General features: G+C 36.6%; 1 protein-coding gene and 1 pseudogene across 1 annotated transcript; one reads left to right on the plus strand and one right to left on the minus strand.

Moving 5' to 3' along the window:
* Nucleotides 1–2,764: 2,764 nt before the first annotated feature.
* LOC121234985 lies at nucleotides 2,765–6,188 on the plus strand (annotated as a pseudogene).
* A 1,752-nt stretch (nucleotides 6,189–7,940) lies between these two features.
* Nucleotides 7,941–10,091, minus strand: LOC121234654 (transcription factor MYB1R1). Its single transcript, XM_041130683.1, is given in 4 exon segments — nucleotides 7,941–8,536; nucleotides 8,538–8,653; nucleotides 9,253–9,461; nucleotides 9,585–10,091. Coding segments are annotated over 4 exon segments (1,014 nt in total). The 5' UTR covers nucleotides 9,859–10,091; the 3' UTR covers nucleotides 7,941–8,121.
* Between the last annotated feature and the right edge of the window lie 3,912 nt (nucleotides 10,092–14,003).

The raw sequence follows: 14,003 nt of genomic DNA on the forward strand, positions 1-14,003 counted from the left end.
GTTTGTAGGGGTGCGTTTGGGAACACAGGTATTATCATATATTTTCTTCTCAAATATCACTCAAACACAAAACAGTTTTTGATTTCAAATTTTTAACTTTTTTATCTAATCATTACATAATAATTACAATTTTTCCGAACTCTAAAAAAAATACAACTTTTTTAAAGTTTAAAATAAAAATTATATTCAAAAATTATATTTAAACAATTTAACTTTATAATATTTTTATTCAGTTTTTTCTCTCTCATTTCTCAAAACCCAATAAAACATCTTAACTCAAACTATTTCACTACTATTTACAGATATTCAGAGATATTCTAAGTGTAAAAGTTGTATTATTTTTTGTGTCTTATTTTGAAATCTAAAAAGGTTGTATTGATTTTTGTATTTGAAAAATGATTGAGTAATGATTCGATGAAAAAACTAAAGATTTGAAATTGAAAAGTGTTTTGTGTTTTAGTAATATTTGGGAATGAAATTATGAGAAACCCCGATAATTATAAGAATTCTCACAGTGTCCAAAATTGCCCTAACTAACACTAAAAAATGCATGCTAGTGTAAATGAAAATTATGCAAATAATTAATGTAAGGAAAGTTATAATTAAAATTTCCAAATTAACCAAATTTAACCTTAACCAAATAATAGTATTTTTCACCCAAAACGTACCGCATAACGAAACTCACGAGTTGATACATCCCAAAAAATTCCGTTTTTCAAAACATTCATTTTATTAATGTGTGCACCATGGTCTCCCTTAAAAGGACCATTCATACACCTTGACTCACTTTGCCACACCACAGGTAACGACCGTGTGTGACTTCATTACGAGAGATGTTTAACTTCGCGCATCGTCCTTGACCACGACGTTCTCTGGCCTTTGGCATTAGAGAGGCCACGACTTCGACTCGAGAGTGTTACCGTCTCATCCGTGTCCAATGTCACTCAGCGACAACCTAAGTGATATCACTAAGTATTATGTACTCCAGAGTGATTAGAGGAGCTCCACCGAAATAATGTCTCATCTCGGCTTAGAGTTGTGATACTCATAGACTCACATAAAACCCATTTAGTCTAAAAACCTAACAATATCTTAGAATCCAATTTACATGTATAAAATGAGTCTGGCGACAAATTCTCAGCAAGCATATACAAGTTATAAGGCATTCCAAAAATAAGAACTCCAACAACAATTACATGATGAAGAATAGTGCATATGGGGAAATTTCCAACAAGCATTCACAAACTGTAATTTAGCTCAAGGGTGGGAGTTTCTAGCACACATTCACAAGTTGTAAACCAGTAAAAGTGAAAAGTTCCAACACCCCTTTACGATTAAAAAATAGTGTGAACGAGGGAAAAATCCCTACAACATAACTAAATAACAACAATAATTATAATGAAAAATTCACAATAACATTTATGCAACAAAATAAGCAATTAGACAGTAAGTGAAGGTTCTACCAGAAAACCACACAAATCCCAATACTTCCATAAGGCACTCGGCCAAACCACAAAGAACCATACACATCATAACACTTTCATAGGGCACTCAGCCACAACATAGAGAATCACACAGATCGCCACACTTCCATAAGGCACTCGGCCACACCATAGAGAACCATACAGATCACCACACTTCCACAGGGCACTTAGCCACACCACATAGAACCACACAGATCACAACCATCAATATTCATTTTCAAGGTTAGTCTAAAAAGCCACTTATCGCTATGTGCAGAGGAGAATATTCTAGATGGTCGTCGGTGCCTCGAGCTTCATGCCAGCAGTCCACATTTTCAAGTTTGTCCCTTCCTTCGTCCACGGCATTACAAAACAAGAGACCCTCCGAGCATTAACCAACCATGAAATCACAAAATCTACATGTTCTAACTTTAAAACAGAGATAAATTCAACTCCAATAGGCACCAAATGTACCAGTCAGGGAAATAACAATGTGATTATGAGACTAACGCTTGGGGAAGAAGATGTTAACCTTTAAAACGCACCATTTGGTGCTCTTTTTTCTTTCATTCTTTTGGGTGGGTTGGGCTTTTTCTAAGGGTTGAGCCTTGCAAAGAGGAGGAGGAGGAGGAGGAGGAAATGTGATACACTACTGCAGGGTTGGGTCAATGACGAAGGAAGAGTTGAATAAGAGTGAAGAAATTGAGAGATAGGGGGTCGAAGTCTAACAACAAGAAGGATTGAGAGAGAAGAAAGAAGGGAGGAATGAAAGTGAAACTAGGTTTTTTTCTCTTATATACCGACCTATGTGGGGGCAAGCCAATGAAACTCGGGTGGATGGGTAGCATCCGCCCACCCCTGTACCCGCATGTTTATTTTCTTAAAGGTACACTCTCTTGTCTTCTTAGGCCAAGTGGATTGCTCACTTGGACCCATGTGTAGCCGACAGATGATTCGGGTAGGGATCGACCAGCCGCCTTAATTCTATCCACTGCACGATTAACAGTTAGTTTGTTCGGATACAGAAACGATTTCATCTTATCTTATTTTATTATTATAATTTTTTTAAATTTTTACATAAAATATAATAAACAATTCAATTTTTTTAAATTTTAAATTAAAATAAGATTAAAAAATAATATTATAATGATATTTTATTTAACTTGTAATTTTTATTCAAAATCATCTTATATTTTCTCAGTATCTAAAAGACATGACTTATTAAAAGAAACGGAAAAAAAGACGACATTTACGTTCTTTTTGTAAACAAGAAGGATGAAAGTTTAGTTTTTTCTGGCGAGTACTCGACACGAGCACCAAGAGGCGCGTTGAGAGCCGCAGCCAACTTGCCCGTGTTAAATTCAATGAATTCGCTCTCTCTCCTCCCCTCTGCATCTCTGTGTCTCTGATGTAAATTTCTAACTCCAAGGCTCTCTCTCAGCCTGCCTGGAGAGGCAAGATTTCTTGGCTCGCTTTCATCCTAAACGCAAACACCGCCAAATTCTCTCTCTCTGTCTCTTTCACTGAGTAATCGAAGATGATCTCCAATTCTCAGAAGAAGAAGAAAAGGCTTCAGACTCTGTTAGCCAGCAATCTCTGTAGCAAGCTCACCATCTCCATCCCATCGTCCTCTTCCACCAAAGAGTCCGAGTCCGACTTCGACTTCTCTGAAGTTTTTGGCCCCTCCAGCCCACACCAAAACCCAATTCCCTCTTTATCACCGACGTCCACTTCATCCTCTGGGGACCCACCGGTCATCCACAACAGGTCCCACTCCTTTGTGGCCCCTCCCCACGCTTCACCCTCTCCCGTTCTCTCCCCTTCCATGCCGAGTCCGCCTCCGAATCTGAATCCGAGCCCGAGACAGAGATAGAAAGTTGCAATGCTGATAAGAGCGAGAGAGTCGGGAAAATTGGGCCCGGTGATTTTGACATTTTGAGAGTTGTGGGCAGGGTGCGTTTGGAAAAGTGTTCCAGGTAGTCAGGAAGAGAGTGAGAGTGGATACTCCTAATGATTGTGAAGGTGGAGGAGATCGTGATACTAATACCGATGGCGATGGGATTTACGCCATGAAAGTGATGAGGAAGGATACCATTATAAAGAAGAACCATGTCGATTACATGAAGGCCGAGAGGGACATTCTCACTAAAGTTGTGCACCCATTTATTGTTCAGCTCCGCTACTCCTTCCAGGTATTCTCTTTAACTTCAAATTTAACCAAGATTATGGGTATATGATGATACACTTTACAGAAATAACCAAATTGGCCTACGTATGGCAACAGTTTCAACTCAGTTTGGAAAGATAGTGTTGGTGGTCATAGATTACCAAATCAATTGTAAATTGGTTGTATGATTTGTTTTGGGAAATTAAAAAAAAACATGCAGCCTACATCTAGAAGATTTTGGCTTAGCATGTGCTAATTTCGTTTGTTCTCACTAGGGAATGGTTGTGTCTTTCATTGAAAAAGTCAAAGATTGGCTGGAAATTCTTGTTTTGGCTCTTCTAACTTCGGACCATTTCTTGTGAATTTAATTGGTATATAATGTCCTGATTCTTCTGTTGTGGTTGACCCTTGCAGACAAAGAGTAAGCTTTACTTGATTTTGGATTTTATAAATGGAGGGCACCTTTTCTTTCATCTGTACCGGCAGGGGATCTTCAGGTATCTTCTGCGGATCTGCTTGTACTTAAAGATTTCTTGTCACACTTTATGTTCTACCTGTTTGATTTTTGTTCGGGTGTGTCTTGAGTAGTGAGGATCAAGCAAGGGTTTATACTGCTGAGATAGTATCTGCCGTTTCACATCTTCACAAGTGCGGTATCGTGCATCGGGATCTCAAACCCGAAAATATTCTCATGGACGCAGATGGGCATGTAATGGCCCTGCCCATTTACCCATTTCTGTTCTAGGAATATGTATGAAAGTCGTGTAATATGCTTTTCTTGCATAAATGATTTGGGTTTTTTGCCTGATGTCGGTGCCTGTGATATAGGTTATGCTGACTGATTTTGGACTGGCAAAGGAAATTGATGAATCGAGCAGATCAAATTCAATGTGTGGGACCACAGAATACATGGCTCCTGAAATTTTACTGTCTAAAGGCCACAATAAAGATGCTGATTGGTGGAGTGTGGGGATACTCTTGTATGAGATGCTAACTGGGCAGGTAAGACCACTGGTTCAACATTTTTAGTTCATCAGAGACTTCAATTTGTCACGAAGATGACATTCAGAGGTTGCCCAATTATGATTATGAGCATTCTACTCTTAATCCATTCACGGTGGTCACAGTGAAAGTTATGCCTGTGAAACCGCAGTGGTTGCCTACTTATGACCATGAGCATTCTAATCTTAGTCCATTCACAGTGGTCAAAATAACTTGTTAATTAGTGTGCACCTATGTCAAAGGGTCAATGTTTTGCTTCCGGCAAGAAAGGGGGTTAAAAAATTATATAAGGGACAAATCTTACTGAATTAGCTACGTATTATATCTTGATGAAGTGCCTAAGAAAACTACAGCAGCTTTTTAAGGGATTTTAATTCATCAGATTGAGATGTCCGAGGAAGAGGGAATTATTTTTGGTATGGTCAGAATAACTTAATGGTATGCTGGGAAGTTGTTCCTCATTTTCTTTGTTGGACATGCCCACTGAGTATGTATCCGAGAGTTGTATTGAACACATGACCCATACAATAATGTGCTTGTCATGCTGAGTTCATTACAGTTCCTCACATTTTAGTATCCATAGTTCCATATAGCTGAGATGTTACCGAGTCACCTGCGCAGCACAGCCTGGTGCTATCGCTCAGATGATACTGAGTCACATGGTTGGGACTGCCTGGTACTGCTGGTTGAACTGAGTTCCTTTCTTGATATCTAGGTTGATCTTGTGAGGAATGTATCATGTAATCTATTATAATTGTTGGTTCCAATATTAGTCCGATCAATTCATTTATTGCTACAATGCCTGTATAAAGAATCAAAAGGGCTGCAACCTTAGTTTACCATTTTTTTTCTTGTTCCAAAGTTGCCAATATTTCTTCCTGCAGCCACCATATACACATGCAAATAGAAAGAAACTTCAGGAGAGAATCATCAAAGAGAAGGTAAAACTTCCGCCTTACCTCACCAGCGAGGCTCACTCTTTGCTCAAAGGAGTAAGTTTATCATCTCTCTCTCTCTCTCTCTCTCTCCACCCCCCCCCCCCTTTTTTTTTTCCTCTTGTAACATCGCTCTTCTTGGACTTTCTCTTTACTTCTGCAGTTACTGCAGAAGGAACCATTGAGAAGATTAGGCAGCGGGCATAACGGAGGGGATGAGATTAGAAGTCATAAATGGTTTCAATCAATCAACTGGAAGAAATTGGAGGCCAGAGAGCTGCAGCCCAAGTTTAAGCCTGATGTGATTGGGAAAAACTGTACAGCCAATTTTGACAGGTGCTGGACAGCAATGCCTCCAACTGACTCACCTGCTTCAACACCAACTGCAGGCGAACATTTCCAAGGTTATACTTATGTGGCTCCTAACCCTTGGCTTTCGTCGGGACAAACTTAAGGCTTCTGGCCAATAAAAGCATTATATGAAGGAGAGGGCTTGAAACAAGACTGCCATTCAGTTGTAGTCTGTAAGTTTATATATATATATATTATAAAGATCCATTCATATCTCATATAATTATTTATAAATTGTCGTCAATAAATAATCTCATAAATTTTTACTTAGTACTTGCTTTCACTCATAAACTTTCACTTAGAAAATGTATTGTAGTATATGTCCAGTTATGTTTCATTTCATTGGTTTTGCTGTGAGCCATATCAGCTAAAACATGTTACATGAGATGAGAACTTTGCCCGACAAGCGTTGGTTTTTTCTATGATATGTGAAAGCTCCGAGAAGGGTAAGAGGAATGGCAAAAGGAATGTTGTTCGACGTGAGAGGCTACAGGGAAAGAGACGAAAGAAATCATATGAATCTAACCAACTTTTTTCTCTTTCCATTTTGTGTGTCTTTCCTATCATGAATCCTGCTGGCCCTATGATGATGGCGCACTGATCATGTTTATTCTGCTTGTGAAAGTTGGACTGCCTAATAAACTTCAAGTTTTAAAATATCTGGTAATGTTTTTAAAATATCTAATACTCAAGTGAATTGTGTATTTGTCAATTGTCATGTCCACCATCATCGCCTAAAGTTGGAGATCGAGACAATTTGGCAAGGCTTTTGAATTTTGAATTTTTTTTTTTGTTGTTTTGAGAGACAGAAAGAGGATGCTGTGTGGAACGTCCTTCGGAAGATGACACAAAGCAATGGTGAACAATACGAGAGATGCATTTTGAAATTCCGATGGTGAAAGCAGTGAAGAAGAAACTTGTTCCTTCTCAGTTCTCGCTTTTCTTAAACAAATTATTGGAATATATTTGTACCATTCGGGACAAGAGCCCAGAGGAGTCGATGAGGGCCCAAAACAATGGCAAATAATGTTTAACAATAATAATAATCAATTTACAACTTTTTTATAATACTCAAACGTTCAAAATGGAGGTTTTGAGTTCGAACCCTTTCCGAATAAAAAAAAAAAAAAAGAATTACGACTCTTTTATAACAAATGTTTTAGGCTTCCACATTTCAAAGCACAAAGCAGCAGGAGAAATGGATTCTTCCAGAGTTGGCCTTTGAAGGACCTTATTTCATGGAATGAGAAAAAGGGATCTATCCTCCAGGCCAGTAGAACCCACCCCAAGAGAGCAAGTTTCATTCTCTTTTATATGTATATTGCATAGAACACAAAATAAGGTCAATCCATCTCATTTGGTCTGAGAGCAAGCAATTGTAGCAGTAGAAATTGGTTATGAGCATGATTGTCATCAAGGATTGGAATTGGAGCATCAAAATACATTATTATGAGGCAATCAAAACTGTACAAGCATGGTGAACTTCTGAGTAAACTTACTTTCTCTGAACACTATTAATGACCAAAACATCCGTGGGAGGACATGCCTTATAGTTATTATTCGCACAAAATTTTCATTTATTTCTTTATATTTTCCCTTTTCTCAACTAGGCAAGCCGAGCATTTTCCTTTTTCTTCTTTATTCTTTTTTTTCTTTTCTTTTCTCCTCTCTTTTGTACAACTCATAAGCATCGAAATATTCTGTGAGAGCAAACAAGCCCCCTTGAATTACAGGTCACCAAAGCATTATAAGAAAGCAAACATTAACCTATTTACTGTTGCTTGAAAGTTGAAAACCATAGAACCCCAAATCACAGCATTAATAATACTAGCACAATCCACAACTACCATCGTCCATTATTGAGTGTCGACTCAATAAATCCACATTCACAAAATTAATGTGTCCTGTCACCGGAAAGGGGAAGAAAATGCCCTCTACCAGTAATCCAAACTTGATATTTTTTTCTTTAAAATCCAAAAAAACCATAAAAAGTTAAAACCACTAGAACCATACTCACAAATATCAGAAGACAAGAGCATTCAACTCCTTTGTTATTTTCAGTAATATCAGCCACAATAGAAAGTAGACAAGAACAAGAATCTAAGATCATTGCATACACCAGAAAAGGACGTGACAGTTCTTTTTTGGGTCTGTACAAAACAAACAAGGATCAAATTCAGTCACCTAATTTACCTTGTCATCTCTAACCCATTGCCTGCTTTTTTCCAGATAAACATTCCTCTAATCCATCTGCCCTAATTCTCAAACCATTTTCCATACTTGGATCTTCCTCAAGCAACGTGATAATGCTATCACCATTGTTGAAGCTTGGCATTGCCTGGAAAGCCGAATGCCTTGACGGCGACTCCCTCTGATCAGATGGCAAAGACAGCTTGAGCGTCAGCCGTGATGGATCAACAGCTGACTTTGAATTCGAACTACGTTCAGATATAGTTGAAGCATAAGGCGCCGTGTGGATAGGAATTGGGCGGACGAGCTTCAACGAAGAGGCTGCATTAATCTCCACATTTCCCCGTCTTAGGGTTGGGTTTTCCATTGGGTTCTCAATTGGGACCACTGCCGGACCAACAGTCATCGGAAAAGCACCCATCATTGGAAAACCCACTAAAATTGCAACTTTCAGTTGGTGCCGGAGGAGGAGGAGGAAACGATGGGTGAGAATGTGAGGCAGTGTCTTGATGATACCCTTGTGCTTCCATAGGAGTTGCCGTGACCTAATACACGCATTTGGGAACATGTCATGAAAAGCTTGTTCTTCGTTTGGATGTTGAGAAAATGAAAGGAAAATGCAAAATAATTACAGATTATTTCTACGAATTACAAAGAAAAGGCACCGAAACCTCAGCCTAAAAAAGTCTCGATTCACCGCTATTTTCCTCCGGACGGGTCAACTTTTGCATCTAAGAAACCAAGACCACCCAAAAAAAAAAAAAACATTCTAGAATTCTTCGTTACCTTTTAGTTCGTTGTTTCCCAAGTCCACTCAACAACCAAAACGAACAACAAAATAAAACTGAAGAAATAACATAGAAATGACAACCACGATGAAAATTAAAAAGCAAAACAATGAATTTAATCCATACGAAAGCAAGAAGACCTTTTTCACTCTCCATACGTAATTTTCTATGAGGGAAGAAAACCAAGTCCAGATCGAAAAGATCGTAAAACAACTATTTGCCCCAAATCAGGTCAACTTCGCCGGCTCTAAGAGAGATCCTTGAGAAAAAAGCGGACATAATTTCAAAATAGATGTTTGTTTTTCTCAGCAACCAAACACAGAGAATATAAAAAGAACAATAGGCTAAAATTTCACCGTATCGGTGGTGATGTCAAAGAGGCTAGTTCTACGGCGGCGACGGTTGAGGTTGCTGCGGCGAAGAAAGTATTTCTGAGCATGGCTCGCGACCTGCGTCGGCGTGCGTGTCTTCACGAAGTTTCTTGATATTCCTCTCCAATCTCCTTTCCCTACTTTCTGCAAACCCAGCAGGAATAGCTTGTGCTCCTCCTCCGTCCACGGAACCCCTGCACAACATACATAATCAATCATCCACAAAACAAAACTTTCCAACAGATAAATCAAATACTTCGACACTGAAAACCCAATAAACAACATTAAGACAGACGATCGGGGGATCCGAATCAGACCTCGCTTGCGCTCGCGATCACGGCTGGCGCGAGAATTAGGAACGGCATCGTCAGCCGAGGCGTAACCGGATGCTGCTGCAGCCACATCTTCTCTCGTATTATTGTTATTGACGCTGACAGTGTTCTGAACCTTGGAGCCCTCCTCCTGAGGTTGCTCGTACTGGGATAGGTTGTTCATACTCACGCTCTTCCTCATCGCGTCCACCACCACACGCACACCGAAAAGCATGATCTCTCCGGCACCACCCGAGTCTCCGACGCACTCACGAGACATCTCCGCCCGACCCTTTTTGCTTCTCCTCCTCCTCCACCACCTCCTGATCAATTACTGTGGAATCTCGGTGGGCCGTACAAGTGGAAAAAATTCAGAGAGAGAGAGAGAGAGAGAGAGATAACTATAATGGATGTATGGATTTTATATATTTAGATATATATAATATATATAGATAGATTGTGGGGGGCTGGCACAGGTGGAAGCGTGGCTGCGTGGGGGCGTAAAGGTGTGGCATTTGGTTGTGGGTTTGTTTCCGCGGTTTGCACGACTCATTCTTCTTAAAACAAGGTTCTGTTTTTAATTTGTCCCCTTCCTTTCTTGTTTTACCTTCTTATCTTTTACATATCTATCTGCCATCTACCCTTTGGCTATATTTTAAGATAACATATTAGTTCAAGTTTATAACTATATAAAAATTCTAATTACATACTATTGTGATAAGACGAGATTACTATGTTATCCATACTCCAAAAGTATCTAATAATTTTTCTTAAATATAAATATATATATATAAGAAGTTTAGATGAGTATATAAAATCTCAATCAACTTGAGACTTAGTTCCGTTTGAGATTTGAACTGAACTAATATTAACTTAGTTCAATCTAATTTTAAACTGAGTCTAACATCTAAACACTCAATTCTCAATCACTAAACTCATCTTAACTCAAAACTTCTTTACACGTGAGACTCACAATCTTTTTCAACTCAACACATTTTTACATGCGGGACCCATAACTTTTTTCAACTTTCTATAAATACATTTAAACTCATCTTAAAATCCAAACACATCTAAACTCATCTTAGGTGGGCTTTACAAAACTCACTCTATCATCTCAACTCATTACTATTTATAAATAATCAAACTCATCTCAACTCAGTTCACTATTCAAACGGGCCAGATTCTATCACATTAGTTTTCTGATAATGCTAGTTACAATTCTGAAGTATGCAATCTTCATGTATTCCCTTTGAAAAAAAATAGAGTCTACCATTAAAACAATAGTTTTTTTTTGTAGATCTCATATTTATATACTTTTTTTAAAAAGAGTGTACGAGACTTACATATTTTAAGACTATAAATCCAATTTCTCTTCTTTTTTTTTTTTTTATTTATGGCATTGAATCTCATGAAGATAAGGTTTTTTATCCCATTTTGGTGAGTAAGTTCCTACCTATACGATTTTCATCCATCAAAAGATAATTCAGAAAAAACTCTTGGTATGAATCAAACACAACACTTTATCCAAACTTACCTTTGAGTACGTAGAAGATTGCATCCATGATTAGAATTTATCACAATTTTTTTTTTGTTAACAGTAATCATTTAATTTTAAAATATCGACTTATATTTCATATCAAAATTTCAGCCATGAAATTTAACAACAATGATTAAGATCTAAGAAATATTGAATGATGGAACATTACTTAACTACAACCCTTGTATGCAATTAATGAAATTATTTATTATTTATAATATAAAATATTATAGAAATAATGATCAGATTATTGGACTTTGGCTAAAGCATTAATCTCTCATAGGGTTAAGATGATGCATTGGCTTTGGTGTGATTGGTAAACTGCGACAAGCTGCTGTGCAAATTGGAGGAATTAATATCTGTGACACGAAATGTCAAAATTGGTGGATCTCATATTACTACATGTCTCACGTAAGAACAATGAAAGTGCATGTAATCTTCATATATACTTTCAATATACTCCATGAAAGTCAGATCAATCGTTTTCATGGGGAGAGAAATTGAACTAAGAGCGGTGGGAATAACACTAGAGCCCATCTTAAATTGACCTATGAGTAAATAAATGAAGTAATCCATCAATAATTCTTTCTTTTCAATAAGGCTTATGACTATCGTCCATAAGCATAGTTCTAGAGATACAAACATCTTGATACTATCTATAATCAGACAGTTAACTATATATTATTTATCATGTAAAAGTCTTGCATGTGTACATAATTGTTTGAAATATTAAATAAATTTATAAATGCATGTATTCATTTATTAATATAAGGAGATGATCTAGTAGCACAAAGGGTGCATGCATGGTGGTAAATCCAAGAAAAAATTACAATCAAAGGTACTGCAACTAATTTATTATGTAGCTAGTAATTCGTCATGATTTAGGGTTTTCCAATACAAGTCAAATACCTAATACAAGTGGTTATAGTGCAAATGATCATGATAACATGCATGTACAAGAGGCAATGATCCCATAGAGAGTGAGGACTAGGCATATCGTTTCAATTTCTAGTCATCCCAAAGAGGCAACATGATTTAGAGAAAATGGTGAGAAATAAATCTCGAAAACTAGACTACTGGGAAGATGGTGTATATACCTCACACGCTATGTAAAAAAATTGTAAAAATGATTGAGGGGGATGAAAAGGTCACAGAGTAGTTGGATTAGATGTTTGGGAACAAATATATCTGCAAAAGGAAAAAAAAATAAGAAAATTGAGAAGGAAAAAAATGAAAAAAAAGAAGGGAGAAAAATGGGGCGGGAGAGGAAGAGATGATCAAAACGGTGCGCAAACCCTAGTGAGGATGGATGAACCTCCCAAATGCATGAGCTAGCTGAAACAATATAAAATAGGTGAAGGAAAAGGAACAAGCTGAAAAGCCATGGAAAAGCAATTATCAAGGTAATCAATAGGGATGAGGATAATGAAAGTATTTGAGAGTGAGGAGGGGCTCTTCAAGAGTACGAAAGACTTTAGAGACTCAAAAGAATAAAGAAAGAGAACAAAGAGTCGAAATTTATATATTGATCATACTCAAAATAATGTATTGATCTTCAAGAGTCGAAGCTTCACTCAGCATGCTTTTCAAAATTAAAATTGCTCGAGATTTTTATTTTTAATAAAAAAAGGAATTAATTGAAAAATTGGTATTTGAATTTTTATGTTTTTAACTTTTACAAAACTGATATATGAACTTTTAAAAAAATAAATACACTTAGGTTCATTCGTTAGTCTCTAAATAAAAAATTAAAGAAAACTTAGATATCATATTGTCACGTCTTAACCAATCAAATATTGATACGTAGCATATTATTCTCAAGTGACAATCTCTTCTTAATTTTTTGTTTGGAGATTTTACCTTTTTTTAAGGAGATATTCAGTTAATGCTAGATGGAATAGGAAAAAAAAAAAAAAAAAGGTATGGGATTTGTAATTATCAGTCGTACATGCTGCTGGATTCACACGATCTATTGTGGTCACACATATCTACCTCAGCCACATGTTGCACTGATATAGGCTAAATTAACATTAAAAGTAGGAAGCATCTGCTGCAAGAAGAGCAAAAGCAGAAAAAGATACGTCCTGCCAGTTTCCTTTTTTTTTTTTTTTTTTATATATATATATATATTAAGATCATATATATTATTAATTAAGTAAAAATTTATTTACTATCTTTTATTATCATAAAAATATGAAAATAATAATAATTAAATGGATAATAAATAATATTTTTTATGATTTAAGAAATATTAAGATGCAAAACTGTTAATTAGGAATATTTTTTCCTGAGAATATCTGATAATTATATAATATAATAATTATAAATTTTTATTAAATATAATTAAAACTAATAGTTTAATAAAATTAAGATATCATCTTTTTTTAAAAAAAAAAAAATAGTTGAAAAGGCAGTGGGTATCAGCAACCAGCATTCAGTTGGGCATTTTAATGTTATCTTCAGAATATAAAATCCAGAAAAAGAAAACAAGTGCACATGGGGAGATCAGACACTTCACAGACATAAATATCCTATTAAAACGACAACCATTGTTTATGCAGTCAGTTGAATCTGGTCAAAACCAACTTGTCTCGGAAAATTTAATTTTTTAAAAATATTTTCTTGCCTAATCCAATATTTTAGTGGACCCCTAAATAAGAGTATAATGTTATTATACAATAATAATTAAAAAAAAAAAAAAAAGTATGGTGTATGGACCGTCCGCTTGGCATATTCCAGTTTTGCCCATTGGGGAGTACTACGAAGATGGTTTTTTTTTTTTTTAAGAAAACAAGAAAATCTTTTGAAGATCCGTACAGTTAAATAGAATTTAATGGCCTCTCGTGGTGCGTCGGTTCTCTGGCAAAGATAAGCCAAGATAACGTTCT

Source organism: Juglans microcarpa x Juglans regia, chromosome 6D (assembly GCF_004785595.1).
Source record: "Juglans microcarpa x Juglans regia isolate MS1-56 chromosome 6D, Jm3101_v1.0, whole genome shotgun sequence".
In the NCBI taxonomy this organism is placed as follows: Eukaryota; Viridiplantae; Streptophyta; class Magnoliopsida; order Fagales; family Juglandaceae; genus Juglans; species Juglans microcarpa x Juglans regia.